General features: G+C 40.4%; 1 protein-coding gene across 1 annotated transcript in view; it reads left to right on the top strand.

Moving 5' to 3' along the window:
* Window positions 1-27,187, top strand: part of Lrmda (leucine rich melanocyte differentiation associated) — a 1,111,100-nt gene that overhangs the window by 9,235 nt on the left and 1,074,678 nt on the right. The window contains exon 2 of the mRNA XM_042690338.1: window positions 757-857. Coding sequence (XP_042546272.1) covers window positions 757-857 — 101 coding nt within the window. The remainder of the gene's footprint in view (window positions 1-756; window positions 858-27,187) is intronic.

Here is a 27,187-nt window from a genome sequence, read left to right as displayed (position 1 = left end):
CACCACATAAGCAAAAATAAAAAATAAAAAAATAAAAATAAAGTGTGGTCTTCTTAAAAAAAAAAAAAAAAAAAACTGGATAGTTGAGAAATGAGAAACCCAAGGAATCATCTTGCAGTCAGAGGACCTGGGAGGTACTTAAATAAACAGGTAAAATTAAATAAAAAATCAAAAGAATGCCTAAGGAGACAATGATGTCATCCAGCCACAGAAGAAATTGTGGTCACATAGTATTGTCCTGTTGCCTTTGAATCAACTCTACTGTGAGTGTGGAGGACATTTTATACACAATGGTGACAGGAGTAGTGGTCTGGGGATATTTTCTTGCCAAGCCCTCCTTAATCCAGTTCTGTGCTGTGTCTGTGGGGACCTATGTCTTATTGGATAGTTGGGAGAGGGATCACAGAGAAGCAGCTGTTGGAAAGGCCCCAGTGCAAGCCAGAGAGGCGGATTGGTGAAATGACTTCCACAAGCTCTAACACTGAGGTTCTTTTGGACAACTGAATCTGACCACTTTCAGTCTTAATTTCCATTGTGCCAGGATTGGTCTCCCATCATGCTAACTATGCCAGGAAGGGGCAGCTGTTGGCAGAATTCCTAAGCCGGATAGGATCATGAAACAATCACTCTGTAGCTTTTTGTGCCTAGAAGCTTGCATGGAAACTTGCGGAAGCAATCATCAGATCAATGACTCAGGTTGTAAGTGGCTGGGTAATTTCTGTTTGCCACATTGTTTCTGTTTCATCTAATTTCCAGGTGTCCTACATAGGCCAAGACTGCAGAGAAATTCCAGAACACCTTGGCAAGGACTGTGGACATTTTGCAAAGAGGCTGGATCTGAGCTTCAACCTTCTGAGGTATGTAACCTTCACAAGATGCAGTCCAGGCCTGGGAGCCCCAGTTCCCCTGGGGACATAAGGGCCTGCAGAGAAAAGTCAAAGGTTCCATCTCTGCACTGAGTGTCCTGTTATTCAACACACATACCCAGACATGTGGAATCACCACCCAAAGTTTGGCTTTACTTGATAACTTCTTGGGTTGCCTTTTTGTACTGCTGAAGAAATGGCTGGCATTTGAGCATCAGCTGGCTTGCATGATAAGGCCACTATGCTGTTGCTTTCTTCTTTTCCTTTCTCAGGGTGCCCGTGCAGATGGGTTAGGATCTTATTGGGGGAAGGAATGAGCTAGAGCCAGCAAGAGTGGTCTGAGGATATTTAGGAATGCATTTTTGGAGAATAACTGTCTTTCAAAGCATTTTCTAAATCACAAGTAGGGTGTGCTTTTTAATGAATCAGAGCCTTAAATATTTGTGAAGACAATCTCTCCCAGATGGCATTTCAGAGGAATCAAACACTGTTGATGTTGCACTGTGGGGTGAGGTGGGCAGATAGGTGGGAGGGAAGGAAACTCTAATAATGGTTCTCATCTTGGCAAAAGGAAAGTGTGATCTTGTCTATTATTCTAGTGGAGAGAACACAGTTGTTTCAGTTCTTCTTAAAGACCTTGTGAATTTTGCTGCTTTGGGAGCTGGGGAAAGAGGAGGCAGTTGGAAAGCAGCTATCAGTGGAATAAATAAGGAAGGCCAGGGTGCTGAAAGTGGTTCCACTCAGAACCTGTTTTCCACTAAGTGCCCTCCTGGATGTCTGCATGATCTGCTTGTGATAGACTCTCCTGGAGAGATGAGTAGCCTAAATCCTCCTCCAGTGATCAGACACTTTGTTGTTTCCAGACCTTGGAGTCTTTTCCAAACTCTTGAGTTAGGATACTTGGGAATTAAGAATTTAAGAAGAAAATGCCAGTGGCTGACACCTGTAATCCTAAAGTGGTTCAGAACCAGCCTGGGCAGGGAAGTCTGAGACTCTTATCTCCAATTAATCACTAAAAAAGCCAGAAGTGGAGCTGTGGTTCAAGTGGTAGAGCACTAGTCTTGAGAACAAATGCTCATGGACAGTGCCCAGGGTCTGGGTTAAAGCCCCAGGACACACACACACACACACACACACACACACACACACACACACACACACACACACACACACACACACACACACACACACACACACACACACACACACACACACACACACACACACACACACACACACACACACACACACACACACACCCCTCAAAAATATTTAAGGAGAATGGACACCACCACTCAGGGCAATATAAGGCACTGGTTAGAAGAGGAGAATGTAAATTTAAGGTAAATCGGCAGAGTGTCTCTGCCTAATGGCTAATGTCTAGATATGAATGGCTGCTCCCCTCCCCTAGCTTTGTGGGGTTCATCCTGAGGGAAATGGGAACAGTATAGCTACTGTCTGTTTTCTGCTTGACTCCCAAAGGCTTTGTGTGTCTTTGGAAAGATGTGGAAATGGAAGGTCAATACGCAAGGATGAGGAAGCAGAAAAAGGTTCTGCCTCTAAGGAGATGAAGGATGGTTTGTGGTCTCAGTGCCTGAGGACAGAGTACACGGTGATAGCTCCCCTCTCTGGACTCAGGCAAAAGGCTCTTTTGCTGGGGCAAGAGTTTCTGCCACAGAATTAGCCTTCAAGGGTTCAGGGTGTTGTGGCTTAGGGATGTGGCTGCTTTATAAATGGCTGATGGAAGCCAGGATGTGGGTTTGGTGAGGCTGGGCGCTGTACGGAAAATGTGTCTGTGGGCATAAGTCTTGGGACAAGGCTGTCAGGACTGAGGAAACAGACCTTTCTTTGTCACATCCTGGAAGAAAAGGGGCTCTTGACTCTGAGGGGCTGGATGTCGGGAAGACTTACTCCAGGAAAAGATGAGCCCTGAATGCAGGACAATTCAGTGAGAGGGCTCTGTGTTATATGGATTCAGAGGGAGAGCAAGAAAGTCTGACATTTTTTATTTTTGAGAGGAGAGAAGCTTTGGTAGTGTTGGGTTGGAGGCATTTGCTCCCGAATCTGTTTCTGTCTGTGATGTGGTCACCATGTGACTGATCTCATGTTGGTCTGTAGCTACATTGGGGCAGGGATACATGAAGAAGTTTATATTTAGGGCTTGATTAAGCTGAAGGGTATTAAAAGATCAGAGTGGAGGAAAGCATGTCTCACCTGACAAGGGTACATTGGGTTGAATCATCTTTGACTTTCTTTATTTGCCTAATTGTGGAACCAGGGCAGGCAGCACTGTTTCTCTTGGGTATCAGAGGATCAGCCAGATCAAAATCTTGAGATGGTTTAGATGTTTAGCTACTATTGGAGGAGAGAAAACATGGAGAAGGAAAGAGATAGGAGTCAGTAACTTACTTTGGGTGTGTGATACATGATCCAAGTTTGCTAGGCTTCAGAGATCAGGATATCCAAGTGAAATATTGAGTCTCTGTCCAGTATTCTGTAGAAGTGTCTCCACCCACAATTTCATAGGATTGCAGAGAGTATATTTCCCAGGCAAATCTGCACTGTACCCCAATTCATCACAGCTCTCTGCTGTGACACTTACCTCTCATCTGTGGTTCTCTTCCTGGCAATTGATGTGACCCCACTTGGCACACCCCATTTTCTTTGAAGCTCTATGTGTCATTGTGTGGTATAGATTGACCTTAGTTCAGGTGTGTGTGTGTGAGAGAGAGACAGAGACAGAGACAGAGACAGAGAGAGACACAGAGATAGCACACAGCAGGAGGCATGTTTAGAACCTCTCTTTTTCTGGAAATATTTTGGTGCCATAATTTCTTCTTGATAGTCCTCATTATGTAGGGCCAGACCTTTTGTATATTTTCCCCTCACTCTCTCTTAGTTCCTTTCTCTGCTTCCATAATTATCTTCAGAAACACAAAGTTCTTACTTTATTGTATAGGGAAACATTAACCCTCTACCCTCCTTTTCTCTGCAGCCTTCCTTTTCACATCCAAAGCCATTATGAAGATATTACTAGAGGGTGAACAATACTGAAGACATGACATTTGTGAATGATGATAGCAAAAAACTCACTAAGAGCTGTTGAATAATAGAGGAAAATGGGGCTAAAGAAAGGGCTAGAAAAAGGGGCTAGAAAAATGAGGCTAGAGAAAGTACGTTAATCAGCCAATCTGATTAAAGTACTATGTATGCATGTGAAATAACATGGTGAAACCCCTTTGAACAATTAGCATACCCTATAAAAATGAAGGACAGAACTATAAAAGAGATTCCTTCTGTGGGTACTGTGGGAGCCAGGAGGTAGAATGGAAAAGGGTGAAGGAGGTGAATATGGTCAAAATCTTTCAGAACATGTGTGAAAATTGAACAGTGAAGGTTGTGGGGATTGGTTTGTGAAGTAGGAGAGGTGGGGGAAGAAAAGGGATGAGGGAGAGTGATGGAGCGGTGGGTGACTGATCATGGTACATTATGTGCATATGGACATGTCAAAATGAACCTCTGTTGTACAACTAATGGATGCTAATAAAGATAAAAGAAAAACTGCAAAAAAGATGCTGCCTTAAACAGATCAATAAACATTTTTTGCTCCTCTTACTGGCAAGGTAAGTTGTGGTCAGCCTGCACAAGAGGTTCAACATATTCATCTTGGAATAATTAAACAGTGCAAACAGCATACTTTTAGAAGGATCAAAGTTGCAAACAGTGAGACAAGATTCCCCCTTCTACCTGTACCCTTTATCCCCCTCTACTTCTGCTCTGAACTCTTAATTACTGTCACTCAGTTTTGGAAGAGTTTTCCAAAGAAGTCCCATGCAACTACAAGCACATGAATTTCATGGCTTTTCCCAGCATTACTGAGTATAATTAACAACTAAGAATTGTCTATATTTGTGTTCTACAATGTGATGATTCCACATATATTGTGAAATGGCCAATATGCTCAAGCTAATTTACATACCTCTCACTTCATGTGATTAACCTTTTTTGAAGTGAGCAAAGATACAATTTGGTGCATTAAGTTTAAGTCTTTACTCTCTCTTGAGTTGTTTTGTAAGTAAGTTATTCAGAACTTACTCATCTCCAATAACTGACCACATCTATCCATCTCTAACCTCTGTAATCATTTTTCCATTCCTAGCCTCTGCAATTGGACTTCTTCAATCCCATGTGTGTATGGAGTAGTATTTGTCTTCCTGGGCCTGTCTTATTTTGCTTAGCATAGTGTCTTCCATATTGTCATAACGTCAAGGTTTCCTTCCTTTTCAGGTGAATAGTATTCCAGTGTGTGTAAGTATAAGTATCACTTTTGTTGTTAATACATAAATCTTTCAGTGGAGACTTAGGTTGAGACCATATCTTGGCTATTGCGAATAGTGCAATGAACACAGGAATGCAAATGTTTCTCATATTGACTTCATTTCCTTTGGATGCCCACCCAGAACTGTAAATGCTGGTTATATGGTGATGCTTTTTTTTTGGAACTTCCATACTATTTTCTACCAGGGCTATATCAACTTACATTCACATCAATAGTGTGCAGATTCCCTTGTCTTCAAACCCTTGTCACCATTGGTTAGTCTTTATCTTTTTGACAATAGCCATTCTCATAGGTGAGAGATGGTATCTCACTGTGGCTTAGGTTGTTGTTTCCCTGATAGTTGTGATGTTAAGCAGTTTTTTCATAAATCTGCAAGCTACTTGTTTGACTTCTTCAGGGAAGTGCTTGTTTAGGTCTTTTGCCCATTTTAAAATAAGTTACTTGCTTTTTTGCTATTGAGTTTCTTTTGTATTTTGGGTATTAACCTCTTAGTAGAATGGATGGTGCTAGGTTTGTTTGTTGTTTTTGGCAGTCCTGGGTCACTGTCTTTTGTTTTTTTGCTCAAGGCTTGCACTCTACCAGTTGAGTCACAGTGCCACCTCTGGCTTTTTCTGTTTATGTGGTACTGAGAAATTGAACCCAGGGCTTTATGCATGCTAGGCAAGCACTCTACCACTAAGCCACATTCCCAGCCAGATACTATGTTCCCAGCCCTGTGATGGTGTTTGTAAGTGGTAGAACATTTAAGTGGAGGGACTCAATGAGAGGTCTTTGGTCATTAGAGGTGTGCCCTTAGAGAGCAGTGTGGGACTCTAGTATGTTCCATTCCAACTTATTTCTCTCCCTCCCTTTCTTCTCTTCCCTCTTTTTCTCTCATTGGCCATGAGGTGAATGGGCCTCTTTTGTCACACACTACCACAAGACGTGCTGCCTTGCCATAAGATCCAGTGCAGCCAGGCCAACTGCCAATGGAGTGAAAGCCCCAAAAGTGTGAGCCAGAATGAACATTTCTTCTTTATAAGTTGGTTGTCTTATGTATTTCATTACAACAATGCAATCCTGACTAACACATTTGGTTGCAAATATTTTCCCCCACTATATAGATTGCCTTTCATTCTAATGATGTGTCCTTGCTAAACAAAAAAGCTTTTTAGTTTGATAAAACCTTATTTGTGTATTTTTGCTTTAATTGCTTGTACTTTAAAGTCATATCCAAAATATCATTGCCTAACCCAGTGTCAAGAAACTATTTCCTTGTATGTTTTCCTAGTACTTTCATAGCTTCAGAGCTTATATTTCAGCTTTAATCAATTTTGATTTGATTTTTGTATATAATAGTCTAATTTCATTTATCTACATGTGAATATCCAGTTTTTATAAGACCATTTATTGAAGAGACTTTCCCTTTTGTCTTGTTTTTGGTCAGACCAGTTGATTGTAAATGCTTAGATTTATACCTGGGTCCTCTGTTATGTTTCATTGGTCCATGTGACTGTTCTATGCCAGTACTATGTGTTTTTTTTAAAAATAAAACTATAGCTTTTTAGTACATTTTGAAATTAGGTTATATGATGTCTCCAACTTTGTTCTTTTTTTTTTTGTCGGTCGTGGGGCTTGAACTCTGGGCCTGGGCGCTGTCCCTCAGTTCTTCAGCTCAAGGCGAGCGCTCTACCACTTGAGCTACAGCGCCACTTCCTCCAACTTTGTTCTTTTAGCTCAAGATGGATTTGACTATTTGAGGTCTTAAGTAGTCATATGTGTGAAAAATGCCAATGGAATTTTTTGTTGTTGTTGTTGATTGTTTCTGTTTTCTTTCTTTTTTAATTGTCAAGGTGATGTACAGAGGGGTTACAGTTACATAAGTAAGGTAATAAGTACATTTCTTGTCTAACTTGTTACCCCTCATTTTTCTCCTACTTTTTCTTTCCCCTTGTCCCCTGCAAGTTGTACAGATCATTTCCAACATACTGTCTTGTGAGTATCGCTGTTGCATTGGTTCCCCCCTTGTCCTTTGTCTCACCATTTTGTTGTTCCCCTTCTCTTCCCTAATTCAGATGCTAATGGAATTTTGATAGGAGTTGCATCAAGTATGTTGATTACTTAGGTAGTAAGGCTCTTTTGACAGTATTGTTTGGAGTCACAAATACAGGTTGTACATTTATTTGTATTTTCCTTAATTTCTTATATCAGTGTTTTATATTTGTATTTCAGTTTTATATTTTTAGATAAATATATTTTATATTTATATATCAGTATATAAATCTTTCACATCCTTGATTAAATTTATTCCCAAGTAGCTTTTGTTTTAGATTTTATTTTAAATGGGATTGTTTTTTCAGTTTCTTTTTGGGTAGTTCTTTACTAGTGTGCAGGAATGCAACTGATTTTTATGTTGGTTTTTATGCTCTGCAGTGGTTCTGAATTTATACTCATTTTTTCTGTAGAATCTTCATGTTTTTCTATCATATCATGTCATCTACAAACTGACAGTTTCACTTCTTTTCAATTTGGATGCTTTTGATTTCTTTCTTTCTTTTTTTTTTTTTTCTTGCCTGATCGTTCTGGTTGGGCCTTCAGTATTATACTAAACAGAAGTATTGAGAGTGGGAACCCTTGGTCTACTCCTGACATTAAAGGAAACACCTTTGGTTTGTTATAAGTCAGTGTGATGTTTTTTGTGGGCTTGTCATCTGTGGTCTTTACTACATTGAACTATGTTTCTTCTGTATCTAAATTGTTGGACAGTTTTATCATGAAAGGATGTTGAATTTTGTTAAATGCTTTTCCTCTATGGAGATGAGTATGTAACTTTAATCTCTTATTCTGTTAATGTGGTACATTATTTATTTATTTATTTATTTGAGCCTTAATGTGCTCCTGAATTCAGTTTGTTAGAATTGTTGAGGACTTTTACACCTATGTTTAGCAGGGATGTTGGCCTGCTGTATTCTTCCTTGTGATGTCCTTATCTAGTTTTGGTATCAGAGGTAATTCTGGCATTATAAAATGTGCATGTAAGTGATTCCTTCTTTTGTTTGAGAAGATCCAACAAGGACTCTCATTAATTCTTTAAATGTTTGGCAGGGAAGTTTACTAGGGAATGTTTACTAGGGAAGTCATTTGGTCTTGGGTTTTTGAGTGGGGGGAGTGTGTGTGTGTGTGTGTGTGTGTGTGTGTGTGTGTGTGTACTGTCCCTGAGCTTTTCTGCACAAAACTAGTGCTCTACCATTTAAGCCATAATGAATCTCATGGACTTTCCTGCATGGGCTGGCTTTGAACTGTAATCCTCAGATCTCAGCCACCTGAGTAGCTAGGATTACAAGCATAAGCTACTGGCACTCAGCATGTTGGGAAAATTTTAATGACTTATTTATTTATTTATATTGTGAAAATACTGCACAGAGGAGTTACAATTACATGGGCAAGATAATGAGTACATTTCTTATCAAGCATTGTAGCTTCCTTGATGACTTATTTAATTTCCCTGCTTATTATGGATCTGTTCTGGTGAATTTCTTTTTTTCTTTTTTTTGGGTCCGGTCATGGGGCCTGAACTCTGGTCCTGGGTGCTGTACCTCAGCTCTTCAGCTCAAGGCTAGCGCTCTACCACTTGAGCCACAGCACCACTTCTGGCTTTTTTCTTTTTGCTTATGTGGTGCTGAGGAATCGAACCTAGGGCCTCAAGTATGCAAGGCAAGCGCTCTACCAGTGAGCCACCTTCTCAGCCCATATGGTGAATTTCTTATGTGACCAGATTTGTGTTTACTTCTTGTTGAGGAAGTAAAAGGCACTAGGTTTCTACCAATCACACCAGGAACATCCTTCTTTGCTGTCTTACCAACCCAACCATATGTAGCCATCTACCATCATCCCTGTTAATCTCGTTCATAAAAGGGCTCTATTTATTCCCCTTTGGCCACCTGTTCATGTGGGTGGGAAGAGGGCTTATGGATTTATTAGCTTTGAACTTTTGCTTGAAGTAATTCTATGTGTTTTTTTCCTTCCTATTATACCTCAGGGTTTTCTATATGAATGTCCAGTATAGTGATTCTATCTCTGTTCAGTGGGTTGTCCAGTAATAAACTGCTCACCTCTTCACACAGAAGGTCATGGATTTCAGCTGTATTGTTTCAATGACTTTGCCTTGGCAGAAATTAAAGTCATAGGAGCTAGTGTGTGCCCTGTCAGGATGGAAGTTACAAAGCCAAACAAGAAAACAAGCTCAAATGAAATTCTGTCTCCCTTAAAAGGTCCAAATGACCCTCTTTTTTGCCCTTTCAGCCTTGGGTCTGAGTCTGGGGCTGGGAACCAGGTCAGCTATAGTGACTGAAGTGGAGCCAGCTTTTTGAGTGACTTTTCCAGGGTCAGGTTCCTGCCATATACATTGGAATGAGGATAGAGTATTTAGGAAGTTAATCATGTAATAATCAGGAAGAGTGACATTTTGCTCCTTGCATTTGTATTCATTAACGATCCATATTTGTGTAAAATTATACTTAATATCTTTATTTTTGAGGATCATTTTTTAACAATAAAATCAACAATGTTGAAATATTGGAGCACTCAGAAAAATATGAAGGAAATGTTCTTCCTCTCAAATCATGGCTAGTCTTGCCAACTACAAATCACCATTGTTAACATTATATTGTTTTGTGGAAGGGAAGGGGAAAAACAAATAGTTTAAATAGGGATACAGGTGGACCCATTGCAACAATGAGATGTACAATTTGTTATGTCAAAAACGAACTTTACAACTTTGGTGTGGGGGGGGGCTGAGGGGGGAGGGAGAATTGGTTGGGGGGGCGAGGAGGATGGGATGGGAAGGGGAAATAAAGGAGGAGGCTACAATGCTTGATAAGAAATGTACTCATTATCTTGCCCATGTAATTGTAACCCCTCTGTACAGTATTTTCACAATAAAAAACAAAAACAAAAACATTATATTGACTTCCTACTCTTTTTGTGCTATTTTTATTTTTATTTATTTTTTACAGGCTTCTTTTTAAAAATGAACTTTTATAATTAAGATGTTTTACATAGAGGTTATTTCATAAGTAAGGTAATGAGTATAATTCTTTTTGGACAATGTCACTCCTTCCTTTGCTTTCTACCACTTTCTTCCTCCTGTCCCTGCTTACAAGTTGAATAGTTCATTTTCTTCATAGCATATCATGACTGCATTTATTCACTCTTCCTCCATTTCTACACCTCCTTCTTGCCTCCTTTTAGTGCTATTTAAAAATGCTGTTGTTCATACTGTGTTGGGAATATTTTCCCATTTTAATAGTTACTATATCACAATTTTGTATGGATGTGTGTATGTGTGTGTGTGTGCACACATGCATGTGCACATGCCTATGCTGGAGCTTGAACTTTGCCTGGACATCATCTCATAACTTCTTTTCCTTAAGGCTTGGTGTTCTATTACTTGAGCCACTGCTCCACTTTTGGCTTTTGGAAGTTAATTGGAAATAAGAGTTTCATTGACTTTCCTGCTGGTACAGGGACGTCTCCACTTCAGACAAGGAGCCTCAGATCTTGTGAATAGCTGGAATTACAGGAGTGAGGCATTGGTGCCAGGCTTGATAATATTTAAGAAGAAATGTCTTGGTGTTGAACATTTAGGTTTTTTTTCAGATTTTTTACTCTTATAAAGAACTCTTAATATAAATATCCTTGTAATAATTACTAATGAGTATGTCTCTACTTGCTTTGAACAAACACATAGAGACAAAATGGGGGGTGGGAGGGCATTAGCCCTCTAGAAAGGTTATACCTATTTCTGCTACTAAGAGTACACAGATGTCCATTGCCCAAATTCTTCTTCAAACTTCTTCATATTTTACCTTGCAGATTAGTAAAGAGAATCGTGTGCCTTAGCCAGTGTTGGTTTCTGTGCTCAAGACAGAGAGAACTTTTTAATGAATTATTCCAGCATTGATACCCCTTCTCTGACAAGGGCAGGGCCCTGTCCTCCCTGGCCCGATTCCCTTTACCCAGGGCTCTGAATGGTTTTGAGTGGATTGCCTACTTAGCTTGTTGAATACAGTGGGCAGCGCAGAACTCCTGTGGCAAACAGTGATAAATATGCCTATGTCAATCTGGCAATAAAAGCAAGAGAGTTTAATTGATCTATGGCAACAGAAAGCTTACATTTTAAAAATTAAATTATTTGCAGTCTCATCTTATTTAGTTTCACTTTGATAAATGCACTGGGTGAGGAATTGCATAGAAGAAAATTTCTTTTGGTGGGAGCTTGCTTGTGGCTTTCCTGGCTTTGGCCAGGATACAGAGATAGAACTGAAGAGTTTGTGCATTTAACAGCCTCTCCTCACAGCTGCCAGAGGTCACCTGGCATACTGACGTCACCTTCTTCAAGGACAGACACATCATACTTTCTTTGTTCATGTTGTGAACCGCTTGGTGGAACTGAACCTGGTAAATTGCACAACGGTTGGGAAAATGGTTAGTGTAAAGAAAGAACCAAGGCTTGAAATCTTGCTGAGTATTTTACTGGCCTTGATATAATTGTTGAAATGGTAAGTGCTGTATGTATTTTGCCCACTAAACTTCCTGGGATACAAAAGGTCTTCAATAGGTATGGCTATTCTCAGAACTTAGAACATGGTGTACGCAAGGCTCAGAGCCCAGGCTTGACCCACTTTGCTCTCTGGTAAATCTCCTCTTCTTTAGCACATGTTTTGTTTGCATATCTCCGTATCATTTGGGATAACCACTGGGCAGAAGCTTAAAGACCTGGTGCATAGTTTGCTACTTCCTCTTCCATTATCATCAGCATCAGTCTTGGATTTTTAACTGTAATTGAGCAGAACCTACTGCTGACCTATTTTGGACACAGAGTTTGAGTGAGAAATCTATGTTGTAAAACATTGGTATTATTTGTTAATTCAGCATAACCTAGCCCAGCCTAATGAATACAAATACATTAAGTTTTCCAACTGCCCCTGTATTTTGTATTCTGAATCTCTGCCAGCCAAGAATATCCACTGTTTTATATTTCACTCAGGTAGAACAAGACACAGAATTTCCCACCCAGATTGTCAAGAGAATAGGTCATATTCTGTTGGTTGTGAGTCATTAAATAGCATCTTTGCAGCCATGTGTCTTGTCTGTACTGATTTCCACATGCCAAATGTCCTAGTCATCTGTGGGACAGAGCAACACTGGGTGGAGGAGATAATAGAGCTCCCATCAATAATCTTTGAGAGGAAGAGGTATAGGTGGCAAAGATAGAATTTGCAAAGATGAACTGTTTGTGGATTGTCATCATAATTCGATAGCATGGATAAATCTTGAATGGTCCTAAGCTAAACAATACTGTTAAAATCTTTGTGTGTGTGTGTGTGTGTGTGTGTGTGTTCAAGAATATTATTGGCCATGCTGGGGTTTGCAGCTACCATCAAAATGCAAAGTGGACAATAACTTGACAGGTAATATTCAGGGTCTCAGTAGTAAAACCTGATCCTTTTTTTACTTCTGGCACTTTCTGGCATGATCCCTTGGACTGTGGAAACATAGGAACCAGTATGATCATATTTGGCAGGAAGAGCACTGTTGGGCTGAAGTGGGCAGGACTAGGCTTGGGAAGTGGTGGGCAGTTGGAGAGAATTATTATGGGACTACAAAGCTTTCCTAAGGTTCATTTTCTCCTGAATGTCAATGTTGTCTGCAATAGTATCATTTAGAAAGGTGTTTTTTTAAAAAAATTTCCATTGCTTTCATAGAGGTTATATTTGCCTCTAGCAGAAGATGTTTCTAGACTTAAATACTGCCTTTCTATTTTTTTATTTTTATTTTTTGTTGGTCCTGGGGCTTAAACTGAGGGTCTGGGTGCCATCCCTGAGCCTCTTTGTGCTCTCTACCACTTGAGCTACAGTGCTACTTCTGCCTTTTTCTGAGTAGTTTATTGGAGATAAGAGTCTCATGGATTTTTCTGCCTGGGCTGGCTTTGAACTTTGGTCCTCAGATATCAGCTCCTGAATAGGTAGGATTACAGGCATGAGCCACCAGGACCTGGCAAATGCTACCTTTTATCTTCCATCTCAACTATTTTACTCCTCTATAATCTTGATTTTTATTTTCCTTTCATTGTCAAGTTTCTATCACTGCTCTGTTTGGACCTTGGGCCTCATTGCTCTACTGCCCTGATCTGTGTTTTGAGGATGTGTGTGCATGTGAGTGATACCAGTCATGTGGCCTTCCACTCTGTTCAGGTGGCTAAGGTGCTTTGACAGTGGGCAGGATGAAATCCTTTGAGACCTTTGAGACTTTTTGTTGGCTGATTAATTGGAGAGGAGAGTCTTACAGACGTTTCTCTTGGACCTGGCTTTGAATCATGATCCTCTAGTTTCTACCTCCTGAGTAGTTAGGATTACAGGTGTGAGCCACCAGTACCTGCTTGGACAAATAGCTTTAATAATTATGATTGTTTTCTTACTAATTACCAGCATTACCTAGCACTTAACTACTTATGTACTTTTTTATTTCTGGGCCTGGGGCTTGAACTCTGGGCTTGGGTGCTATCTCTGAGCATCTATTTACTTAAATCGAATGTTCTACCACTTGAGCCACAATGCCACTTCCAGCTTTCTTGAGTAGCTTATTGAAGATAAGAGTCTCTTGGACTTTCCTGCCAGGGCTGGCTTTTAACCCCGATCCTCAGATCCCAGCCTCCTCAGTAGCTGGGATTACAGGTGTGAGCTACTGGCACCTGGTTTCCCAAGTACTTCTTTACATATGTTATCTTCTGTAGTCTCCCTAATAACATTTGGAGAGCATAGCTCTTATTATCTGTCTTTACAAATGAAACAAGCTCCAGAAACTATAGAGTTTGGACAAGAGTACCCATGGTTAAAATGGGAGCCCTGAGATTAAATAGCCTCAGGGTCTGACCTTAACTTATAGTTAGTCTAGATGGCTTTAAATGGTAAAAGTTGGCACCATAACTTCCATTCCCATTGAGGGGAAAATACTTTCTATGTGTGTCAGTCCTGGGGCTTGAACTCAGGGTCTGGGTGCTGTCCATGAGCTTTTTCTTTATGTTCAAGGACAGCTCTGATAGCTCTACCACTGAGCTACAACTCCATTTCTGGCTTATTGGTAGTTTATTGGAGATAAAAATCCCATGGATTTTTTTTTGCCCAGGCTGGCTTTGAACTGTTATCCTCAGATTCTGAATGGCTGTAAACAGGCATGAGCCATTAGTTCCTGGCTGTAAAAGTTTTTTTTTTTTTTTTGTTAAATCACTAAATGCTGGTAGAAGTCATCATAGTAGGGTTGAAGGAGATCCTGCTGCTCCACCTCCAAGTTCCTGGCAGTTCCAGAGCCATACACATGTATTTCCTCATGCTTTATTTCTAAAACTTTGCAAGTTTAAAAAGTTTGGTAAGGCAGTTTCTCATCAAAGTTTGGGTAGGCTTGGAGGTGAAAGGAAAGCTTCCCAGAAACTCATTCTCTTCTTTCTTTTCCTCTTGGGTTGTGAAGCTTGGCTCAGATCCAAGGTCATGGTCATAGGAAAAATGGATCAGCAGTTGCCATAGCCAGACCATTTGTTCTATCCTTGGAACTAGTGGACCTTGAGTCAGGTAACTGCTGGAGATTGGGGTTTGAAGGAAAAGAAGAGGTGGTGTGCATGCATGCGTGTGTGTGTGTGTGTGTGTGTGTGTGCAAGCGCACGTGTGTGTATACAAGTGTACACTTGGGCTCTTTCATACTCACACAGTTGCGATCTGGAAAGACTCTTCCCTCTCCTCTGAGGCCATACTGTTGATTAGAGCTGTTCCCAGTCTCCTTTATGATGAAAGAGGAACCATTTACTCTTTGCTGGGTGTCTGTTTAATTGCAGAAATATAATAACTCCAAATTCTTTCTGGCTGAGAGTTCGATAATGAAAAGTGTCCTCCACGCAGCTTTCCCTTTGCCCCTACCCACTTCACTGCCCCAGCACAAGGCCACTTAGGCTTTCAAATAAGAGACACACGTACATGTTTAGGTTTCATTTAAGAATTTTTTTTAAGGTTTATTTTCCAGGTTTACCATCATGGATATCAGCTATGTACCCCCACCTCTGCACTGCCTCTCTCTTAAACTTCTCTCTGACTTTATGCAGAGCCCCATTTTTTTGGTCTCCTGGGTGTCTGCTTTTTCTCTGGTTCTGAGGAAATTAGAGACGGGTACAACAGCGAAGAGCAACAAAAGAGGTTTAAAAGGAAAAAAAAAATCCCCAACCATTCTTGAGATAAAGCAAGACCTTATTAAAAACAATTGGGGGGAGAACAGAAGAGGTGTTAACCCCCGCATGACCGGCTGCTGCCTGCCACTGGAGAAGTGTTTTAAGAAAATGTACCATTGTTAAAACTTTTCTTTCCCCCACCCTTGCTGGTTTTAGTTATAAGGTAGAGAAATATTTTCCCCATAATTGGGTAACTCTTAATAGTAGCAATTGCATATTTATCAGTGTGAGGGGCTGTTATTAATGTAACTGTCAGGCCCAAACACATTTCTGCATTAAATCCATTTAGTATGTGCATTATTCGGGCTGGAATGTCACTGACACATCAAAGCCCGGTAGGCATGGAGAGCTCAGTGCCCTGCTGTGGCTGCCGAACAGACCCTTGATCAATAAATGTAACATGTTAATGCAGAGCAAATAGAATAAAAGATTTCTTTGACAAGACATGAAAAATCACCTTGTGGCAGCTGGCATGTGATGCTGGTTCTGGGGAGACACTAGCAAAGTTGATCTGACATGTAAAGAGGGGAGATGATGGCTGTAAGGTGCTTTTGTTTCAAACTTCTTTCTTGACCTGTCAGGTTTTGAAGGCGCCTCAATGGCTCTTTTTTGTCATGTGAAAATTGTAGTCTTAGGTAGTTATGAAGCAGTTATCTCTTCTCAAATTGTGAATGCTGCTGTTTAATTGATTCACTTAGCATTTGAAACTGTCACGCATTAATAATTGCGAAATCCTGTAGATCCCGTACTAGTATGTCATGCTTAAATGTGTAGTTATCAGAAAATTAATATCCTTAATGAACCAGTGCTTTCAAACTAACATTGCATGAAATCTCTTCTGCCCTTTCATTTGCTGAAGCCACAATCCGCCAGTTTACAGAGAATCACCTCTCGACAGTTTGCTTTTTTGATGCCCGACAAATGCCAGCTTTGCTGTGGGTACATCGCGTGCTCAATGACAATAAATATAGTAATTATACTGGAGTTAGTAATTAACATAATTGTAGTCAATTACGACAAATACAGTGCAGAGCTAAATAAATGAGAGGGGAGAAATTAGCAAGCTAATTGATTTATCTTTACTTGGCTTCCTGGTATATCTGGCAGGGTTGTTTTTTTTTTTGGGGGGGGGGTGGGTGAGAGAAGGAGGAGGTGAAGAAGCCCCAAAGGATTGTTTACAAATAACTGATTTTGTTTTGAAGTTGCTTTGTCTTTTGGCTTATTACACTTCACCCCCTACTCAGCTTGCAAGGGGATAAAAGAAAGGAAAAAGAGGAATTTAAATGCCAAGGGAACATTTTGTTAATTTAGCTATATCAAACCGATGGCTGCAGCTAAGGCATGACAAGAGTTAGCTTTTGCTACCGCTTGAGGAGTTGCAGTTTTTTCTTCTCAGCTATTGCTCTGGTAAAAGACAGCATTTGTGTGTGTGTGTGTGTGTGTGTGTGTGTGTGTGTGTGTGTGTGTCTGTGCCCTTGTTTTAAGTCTTAACAAGTCTTTGCTGGATGTACATCTGGGGCCATATATATATGTATATATATATAAACACATATATATGTGTATACCTCATACTAATTTGCTCAGTTCTGTGTTGATGGCTTGGTGGAAGAAGTGAGCATGTTTCACTTGGTCCAGCCCCATCTCATCTTGTTTCGTACTTTTATCTCTTGGTACCTAAGGAAAAGATTAGAGAAAAAAGTGGGTAGTATTGAAGAGCTCAGGGACTAGCTCCAGAAAGGGTCCTGCCCATGTTTCCTTCTTTGCTGCTCTCCAGTGATACTTGGGGTCCTGGCTGTCACATTCTCAAGGTTGCTTGCAGGAAACTTTGTATTAGGGTCTCACTCACTGCCCATTCATTTGGAGCTAGTTTATTCTGTGCTGCATGGAGCCCTGGTTGATGGTGTTTATTGCATATGTGCTCTTTGTTTAGTCTTTGTAATGTGACTGCCATTCACAGCGCTCCGGCAGAAACAGTTATGAGACTTGGGGTCTCATCATAGCCCTGTTTTTTCTCACAAGTTTTAGACACAAATTTTTTTTTCTTTCTTGATGAAAGATTCTTTTGACGCAGCATAGGGGTTAGCAATCAGAACCTTTTTTTTTTTTTTTTGGGTCTGGATGCTTAAAATCTTACCCTAGCTAGTAAAATTCAATACTTTTAGGACATGACAGATTTTTTTTCTTTTTAAATAAGTATCCAGCATTCGTATTCAACCTTGTTGAACACTAGGTTATTCCTCTGAAAAGTCAATAGTTTAGCAAAGCAGAGACTTGTTTAGCTTTTCTTCCTGAAGATTCTAGTCAATAGCTTTCTAATGTGGGACAAAGAGAGTTAGAGACAGCAGATAATCATATACAGCTTTATGTGGAGTTCAGTTCTCCAGGGTATTGTACTACCATGTCCTGCTACACTGGGTGTACTTGGACACTGCTTTGTATGGTCATTCATTCAGTACATTACATTTGGAAATCAATTTGCAATATAAAATATTTATACATAAGGAGTCACTTAAATTATTTACAGATTACAGCCAAAATGGGCTTTCTGATGAAGCTACAAATTAGTTTAGTGCAGGTGTGGGATCTTTTTTTTGAGGGGAAAAGACTTTTGTGTTTTCAGGGGGCAAATAATATCTGGAACTTCCACCTGCTTTAATTAGATATGGATTTAGGAGAAATTGGATGATTTCTATGTAAAGCTTTGTTTAGCAAGAAAAAAGATATCTAGATATTGTTGTATACCTCCAGAGACAGCACTTTCTCCGTGTGTGTGTGTGTGTGTGTGTGTGTGTGTGTGTGTGTGTGTGAGAGAGAGAGGGAGAAAGAGAGAGGAAAAGACGGAGAGAGAAAGGGGGGGGGTAGCTAGAGGGAATGGACACATGAATAAAAAATATGTGAAACAAATTTCTGGCTGTTGACCATTGCAAAAATGTGCTCTGTGGAGTAGTTTTGTCTCTGCCCAAAGTCTCAGCCTAATTTCACAGTCTATCTTCTTTTTGAATGATTTGGATATACAACAGAAAAACACAGAATGATGACAAAGGAAGCTCTGTTTTTTAAATTTTTTTTTTACAAGTTGTGCTAATAGAGGCTGGCTTTATTTTGTATGCCTTTTGCTAAAGAAATAAAAGCATAGGTGATGGTTTTGATACACTCTTTTCCAATAAAATGCTGTTGGCAAAAGTACCATATTTTCCAAGGCTAATTTTTGGTTTTACTGCCACATATACCTGGCTTAATGTTAGTTTTGAAGTTTTTCTTTTTAATTCTACACTAGATCTGAGGATGGAACCTTTTTAGAACACATTTGCAGGGTTGGGGGACACAGGGTGAGAGGGGATGGGAAAGTTAAATAGCTTGGCTGTTACCTTCTGAGAAGCTGGGTAGGTGGGCCGTTTGCTTACTTGCATGCTAGTCTTTGAGAGGGTGCACTGAAATTGCTTAGTGGGTGTTAGTTTGATTTCAGTGACTTACTTTCTAGTCTGTTCCTTCTAAGTGCATTACTTCCTCAGCATCTGACACCTCTAATACTAGCTACTGAGGAGACAGAGATCTGAGGATCACAGTTCAAAGCCAACGTGGACAGAAAAGTCTATGGCCTTCTTATTTCCTATTAACCACCACAAAGCTTGAAGTAGAGGTGGAGAGATGTGGCTCAAGTGGTGGAGCATTATCCTTGAATAGAAAAAGCTAAGGGACAGCCTATGCCCAGGTCCTGATTTAAGCCCCAGTGTTCGCACCTGCACGCATGCACGCATGCACTCACACATGCGCGCGCGCGCGTGCGCGCACACACACACACACACACACACACACACACACACACACACACACACACACAGAGTAGTGGGTGATTCAGGACCCAAGGAAGAGACCTGGAGACAGCTGTTGTCACCTGTGCTGTCAGTTTGTCAGTTAGGTGGTGATTTATCCTACTTGGTCATTGTGAATTCCTAGATGTCTGAGCCAGACTAAAATCACAGAAGAGCATCCCTCCCTCTGTAGTTGGACATAACAAACCAATACCCTGAATCTTGATCTTGGAGGCTGGTAAGAAAAGCCAGCCTTGATGTGAGGTATAGAAGAAAGGAGCCTGGCAAAGGTTCATGAAGGTCTTTCCATCTTGTGCCTTCATCTGGAGAATACTGAATTTATTCCAGTCCATGACATGAGCTTGGGAAGAATGACAACTGGGATAAAGTTAGCTGTGTATAGTTTGAAGTTTTGCTTATCTTCTTCTTCAGTTGGTGGGTAAAAGTAAAGCCTGGGCCACTCATGTTTCAGAGGATGTCAGTTAGGTTACAGTAGTCTTTTTAGCTGCCATGAGTGATTGGATTCCTCCACAAACTTGACTGTGGTCTAGTGGTTTTTCTTTAAGGTCTTGTCTTGGTTTATTGAAACCTTGACAAGAGATTAACCATCCCACTAAGTGAGGGTGGGAGCTGCTCAGGGTAATATGGCTTCCTTAAGCTCTCTGTCCTGAAAGGCTGAGGCCTTGGGCCATTGTTCTTTGGACTCCTAGATATTGGATACCCTTAGACAATAGGGGACATGGCTCCTGTAGAGAGGCCTCAATACTTGGATCCTTAGCATCTGAGAAAACATACAGTTCCCCTTTTGAAGGCTTCTTGTTGAAGTCCTGGAGAGGAGAAATGGGAGAATATGGTGTGTTTTTTCTAGAAATAACCCAGTACTGTGTAGAGTAGAGGAAGTCATAAGGTGTAGGCCAGAGTCTTCTGTGGAGGCTGGTGAAGTAAGTGTTTTGGAGATGTTTGGTTCTCTCTGTCGCAAACCTTCCACATGGAGTGATGGGCATGTGGGGGCAGAGAGCTATATTTAGCCGATAGAGAGCAGCCTGTTGCAAGCTGAGCAGAGACTGAGGGTCTTCCTGACACACATACATGGCAATTATGTTGTTATGGGTCACAGCTAATGCAGTTCTTCTATGACATATACCACAGTATATTATGCCTCTTTGTACCCAACAAGTCTCTGTGGGATGGCTCTCTGCTCTTTCAGAAGGGGAAGAACCCAAGTTCAAAGTCTCATCTTTCAGAAATTGCATTAATTAAATTATTTTTACCTCCATGATGTTTCTGTAAGCCAGGCATTTTAGGGACACTCTCTCCAGGGCAGTTTACCTCAGGTGCCTGTGTGGGAATTTGGTTTCCCACTAAGATGTAAGCTTTTCCAGGATGGGAAAAGCTCTTTCAGGAGTATTCCCTGCATAAGGTTAAGCACATAGCAGGTGCCTGTCTGTTGGAATATGTGTAGATCAATCTGGGGATTTCTCATTTGCTTAAGTGGATTTTTAAAATACATGCTAATAGCTTACTGTAGAAGAGGTAATACAACTGTAACAACTAGTCATTCACCAGCTTCCCTCAATTGTTAATTTTTCTTTCTTAAATCATTATGGCAAGAAAGATATTCTTAACAGCTTAAAGACAGAGTGAAGTGTGCAGTGGGGACAAGACCTTAATGCAGACTAAGATCTGACTATCAAGCCTACATACTTTGCTTCTAAACATTATCAATTGTATTGCCTACTTCTGACACTTAAATTCCTTGTCCTCAAGATCCTCATCTGGTCATTAGTAACCACATGACAGAGAAGGGGAAGATTATGTTGTCATCATCTTCTTATTCATTTTTTCTTTTTGATGTGTGTGTGTGTGTGTGTGTGTGTGTGTGTGTGTGTGTGTGTGTGTGTGTGTGTGTGTGTGTTGGTACTGGGCTTGAATTTAGGGCTTTATGTTTTTACTTGCTTTTTTTTTTTTTGCTCAAGGCTGGCACTCTACCATTTGAGTGACAATTCTACTTCCAATTTTTTTTTGCTGGTTAATTGAAGATAAGAGATTCATGGACTTTATAGCCCAGCTAGTTTCAAATTGTGATCCTTAGATCTCAGCCTCCTGAGTACCTAGGATTACAGGCATGAGCCACCAGCACTCAGCTAGATTCTCTCTTCTGAGCATATGAAAGGAGACCCCCCCTACTTTTCCACTTAAGGTTGTTGCTGTTTTCTTTTTTTCCCCAAACTTATATATGACTTCCTTATTTTTTCATGAGGTGATAAAAATTGTCGGCAGTGGTGACTGGCATATCTCAGAGGTACAGTGGGCTGGGTTTCACACTGCTGAGATAAAAGTGAATATTGTAATAAAGTAAGTCACATCAAATGTTGATTTCCTAGTGCATATAAAAGTTATGCTTACAATGTACAGTAGTCTTTTAAGTGTATGGTTACATTAGGTCTAAGAAAGTTCCTATCTCAGTTAAAAAAAAAAACTTTATTGCAGCTTGGCATCTGGCGGCTCCTACCTGTAATCCTAGAAACTTGGGAGACTGAGATCTGAGGATCACAGTTCCAAGCCAACCCCAGAAGGAAAGGCTATGAGACTCATATCTCTAATTCACCACCAAAAAGCTGGAAATGGATCTGTGGCTTAAGTGGTAGCATGCTAGCCTTAAGCAAAAAAGTTCAAAAAAGTACTGGAACAGTGCTCAAGCCCTGAGTTCAAGCCCCAGGACTAGTATATAGCCCCACCTTCCTCAATGCTTTATTACTAAAAAAAATGCTAAGGATAATCTGAACTGTTGAAGAAATGGTGCCAACAGATTTTTGTGATGTATGGTTACCACAAACCTTCTAATTGTATAATATTCAGTATCTGGGAAACACAATAAAATGAGGTACCTTGTATTTTAAAAGTGTATATATTAGATAGGGTTACCTTTGACTGTTTTGTTCCTTTATAGGCTGCCATGATACTATCCAGCTTAGATTTGGGTATGTTGTGGTCTGGCTCTTGCTTCTGTTTATCTGTTTTCTCAGTCTCTGTTTTCTCATCAGTTACACTCCTCAGAGTTGCCTCTAGGTTGCAGAAGAGCTAGGTTATTTGAATGCCAGTGCTTTATAATATAGTCACTAAGCTATGCATAACTCTAAGGCAATATTGAATTTTCACTTTTAATGAGAACTGAACTCCTTCAGATTTGAAGTTCAGAGTCACTGTTGGAGACCAAGGAGGCAGGGGAGTTCTGGCTGGAGAATGTTCTGGTGAGAGAGAGCAAAGAGATCATGAGGCAGGATAGTAGAACATAGCATGCTTAAACTTGTTCAACCACTTTGGAAAGCAGTATGGAGGTTCCTCAAAAGACTTCACATAGAGCTCCCCTATGACCCAGCAATCCCACTTTTGGGCATTTACCCAAATGTTTACAAACAAGACCACACTAAAGCTATCAGCACAACTATGTTTATTGCAGCATTATTTACCATAGCTAAGATATGGAACCAACCCAGATGCCCCTCAGTAGATGAATGGATCAAGAAAATGTGGTATATATACACAATGGAATTCTATGCCTCCATCAGAAAGAATGACATTGCCCCATTTGTTAGGAAATGGAAAGACTTGGAAAAAATTATATTAAGTGAAGTAAGCCAGGCCCAAAGAAACATAGGTGCTATGGTTTCCCTTATTTGCAATATCTAGTATAGGTATGAGTCAAGCGGAAAAGGTCAGATAATGTGATGTTAGGAAAATGAACCCTTAGATATGTATTTTAATGTTTTTTTCTTTCATGCCTTTGTTTCTAATGCATTTATAAGATTATTTCTTTGTTGCTTTGTATGTCCCTCCCCCACAGTATAACCCCTGCATTCACTATATTTGATGTCAGTATAACTTGTGGAGGAGATGGGGAAAACAAGTCGTTTAAGGATACAGGTGGACCTGTTGCAACAATGAGAAGTACAAGTTGTCATGTCGAAAACGAGCTTTACAACGTCGGTGGGGGGGAGGGGGGGAGGGTTGGGTGGGGGGATAGGGGGAAAGGCTAGAAGGGATGTGAAGGGTAAACAAAGGAGGAGGCTGCAATGCTTGATAACAAATGTACGCATTATCCTGCCCATGTAATTGTAACCCCTCTGTACAGTATGTTCACAAAAAAAAAAAAAAAAAAAAAAAAAAAAAGAACATAGCGTGCTTCTCTTTATCCTGTCACAACTCTTTTGGGAGATCATGACCAAGTAATTTACTCTCTGTTGTCATTTTTCAGGTAAGAGACAATAGTACACTAGCTCTCCTGAAACCCGTGGTTACAGTGATCAAATGAAAATGAAATGAGTTTTGTTCCTATAGAATATGTCCTAGAACAACAATAATAGTTTATTTTTTTCATTTTCTTTTGAGCACAACTGTCGTTAATAGGATTCTGCTTGAGGTCCTGTTGTATTGATATAGAGTTGGCTTTGCAAATTAGGGCTCTTGTCTCCTACCAGTCTTTCTCCGCTCCCCCCTCCTCCCCCCCCAGGTCTGAATGTCAGATTCCTTTGGGGAAGGACAACTAAGAACAGAACATTTCCCAGTTCAGATATGTTTTATAAGATGGAAGTTGGGGTGGAAACAAAATCTTTATTGGAATAGAAGCATAGCTAGTACTTTTATTTTTATTTTTTATTATTAGTAGTTTTGACAGAGTATCCTAATGTTGGGGCTGGGAATTTGCTTTAGTGGTAGAGTGCTTGCCTAGCATGCATGAGGACCTGGGTTTGATTCCTCAGTACCACCTAAACAAAATAACAATATTAAAATTATACTTAAAGAAAAGAATATCCTAAAGTTGTTAGATTCAACTTTGGTGAGTAATACATTTTATTTCTAAAGTGATTGCATAATATTTTGCTTTTACATAAATGTCTTACTTTCACCATTCTTTTATTGTTTGACATATTTATAAATTATTTTCTGCTTTTGGATGTTAATAAGAAATGCTATGATAAATATCTTTGCCTGGAAATTGATTTTATTATTTTCAATTGTCTTTGTTCCAACAAGGTAATTTCCCAAAGAATATAATTATTGAACCTTAATGTTACTGAAACCTTTCCATTGAAAAAAGGAAGTAACTGTCCTTATTGTTAGGAAAATGGAGAACAGAAAAGGAATAGGCTGGACTCAGTTGTCATCAGGCTAGGACATTTTATTGCCAGCAAGGGGCACAGACCTCCCCGCAGGTTTGGAGGTTGTATGCAGGATTGGATTTTGGTTTTAACAAAGAAGCAGAAAATAAAAAATATAGGCTATGGTCTCATGAAGGCCAAGGTCAATGTCCTTGGCCATGTGCAGAATGCTTCATCTGGGTCAAGGGCTCCTGGGGTCCCATGTCAGAATGACCTTCCTTCAGACAAGCACGTAAGCACACACCTGGTGCTTTGCTTGATCCAGGGGAATAAGGCAGGAGTCAGTCCTTCATGTTCCATCTTTAGAAACATAAAAAGATAGAGCTGAAGGGGAGAGGCAAGTTCTTCACTTGTCCATCAGTAGGTTGGTGGTGGAGGATATTTAACAAATCACTAATTAGTAAGAGAAAAGCATAGAAACCTACTTAATGTAAATACTGTCGTGTTTTATTAATACAATACAGTTGACATGGGAGCATATTTTACTGTTGGATTCTGCCCCTATCTGACCATTCCTCTGTATCTCCATGCAGTGCCTAAAGGTTTGGAGTTTTCACCTTCCCTAGAGGAGATGATGAGGGACTAGAGGGGCTCAAGAAGAAGCCCTCTAAGCAGTGATGTAAGCCTATTCATCCAGAGTCCTCTTCAGTGAGCTTACACTGGTTCAAGTCAGTGAAATTGGAATACGTTGTAGGGAGGGAACAACTACTTGTCACTCAAACCTGGCTTACTTCTGAGTCTATAGGTTATGTTTGGCCACCACTGGGACAGGGCCCTCCTGAGGACTCTTTAAAGGTGGGCCCAAGGGAGCGTTGAGGGTACTGGACCCTGCCACACACCTACGCTGGTGAAGGCCAGAAAGCCAGGAACCCAAATCCTTTTCAGCTTTGCCTTTGCAGAGCCAACCTTTTAAACATACCTACATTTACCTGCAAAGGCAATCGTTTTGCATTTTAATGACAAATCAAGTACGCTAACTTGCATTTGAAACGAAAGTGCCTTAAATGTCTTTGGCTGTCAGAATGAGATGTTAGGAGCTTGATGAAAAGCGAACAAAGAAGACAAAGTATGAAGCCTGGATACAGTGCAAAATGAAATAAAACCTTGTATGGCCTGTCAGGGGTGTCAGTTGATATTCATATCTAAGGCACATTATAGCATTACTTTGCAGCTCATAGCTTACTCATCTGTCTTTTTTAATTCATCACATTCGAGCCCACATCTTTTAAGTCTCGGGTGTCAACAATGGGAGAAATCTGTTAATTGACAAATGAGTGTCACAAATGTGAATTGGTGCCTTTACATCAGCGGCAGGTGTAGTCTCTTTTGTTTTTTTGTTGGATCTATTATTGGCATAAGCCAGTGTAAGACATCTGTCTTTGTCGGAATGAGAAATGACAGGCCTTCTTGGCTGTCATTGTCTTAGTGCGTGCTCATTCTGTGAGATACTGTCTAAAGATAAAATGTCAGTTAAAAGAATATGAAAAACTAGCTGGAGGAAGTCCTTAAATTACTCAGAGAGGGGATCCGGGAATTGGGGCTGGAAATGAAATCCGAGTGTTTCAGTTTGTATCTATCACACCTATTTAAAAATAATATTTCCTGAGTAACAGGATAAGGTTATCAGGCTTTTAGGAAAATGTTTTGTGGGGCTGGTATAATTAGCTTCATAAGGTGGGGGAGAAAAAGCTACCCTTGCAAGATATGAATTTATTTATTATAAGGTCATCTCTCTGACAAGTGCAGAATTGTCTCAATAAAAGCACTCCAGGTAGAATTCTGGCTGTTGATTTGCATGTGTTTTGAGATATTGAAATTGTGCCCCTCCAATTTCTTTTTCAGTTATATTTCCTTTCCAGACTGATGAGAAACATAATGAAATAAAAAGTAGCAGTGGTGGAGCAATGAGACAATTAGTAGGGAGGAAACAGTGTCACTGGGCTACTTGTGGGTTTATAGAGATACAGGGGAAGGAGATCTGGACACCTGAGGTTTTGTTGACTGCTGGTGAGAGAGGAGGTCTGAGGTGGAGTGCCCCTGCACCCTCTCTGTCTCCTTCAGCTGAAACTGGAGAGCCTGGATGTTGAGGTTGATGAGGACAGGGTGACTTCAACTGGGCATGTCATGGCTATAGCAGGGCAGACTCTAAGGACTGTCAAGATTGTATTGCTAAGGAGTTAGGTACAATGTATGTGATTCAATAGGGTTGGAGCTGCCCCTCTACATGTTTAACTGGTTACTATGTGATCCCTGACCTGCTGCTGGGTGGGGTGGCAGGCCCAGCTTGGATACCAAAGACTTCATTTTTCCCACTGACCATACGAGGGGCGTCCATAGACAGCGTGGGATTCTGAGAAGAAGGAAGATTTTAGATGTTGGGATGGACTGGGCTTTTCTGGATTTCTTTTTTTTTTAATTGTGAAATTAACATCAGGAACTTATTTCATCTGTAGAACTACTTTTAGTTCATTCAGAGAATGACTGGATCTATCAGTTTTCTTCCAGACCATTCATTCATTCATTCATTCATTCATTCATTCATTCATATGGTGCTGGGGCTTGAACTTGAGGCCTTGCCTTTGCTGGACAGGTGCTTCACCATCAAACCACATCTTCAGCCCTCTTCTGCACTGGTTGTTTTTGAAATTGAGTATCACTTCCTGCCCAAGTGCATGCCTGGACTGTGATCTACCTATTTTAAGCTTCCTAGTAGCAACTAGAATGACAGTCACACACTACCACATATAGTTTCCTTCTGT

The sequence above is a fragment of the Dipodomys spectabilis genome, unplaced genomic scaffold (genome assembly GCF_019054845.1).
Source record: "Dipodomys spectabilis isolate Male_0828 unplaced genomic scaffold, ASM1905484v1 ptg000136l, whole genome shotgun sequence".
Classification (NCBI taxonomy): domain Eukaryota; kingdom Metazoa; phylum Chordata; class Mammalia; order Rodentia; family Heteromyidae; genus Dipodomys; species Dipodomys spectabilis.
This window is presented reverse-complemented; position numbering and strand designations above follow the sequence as displayed.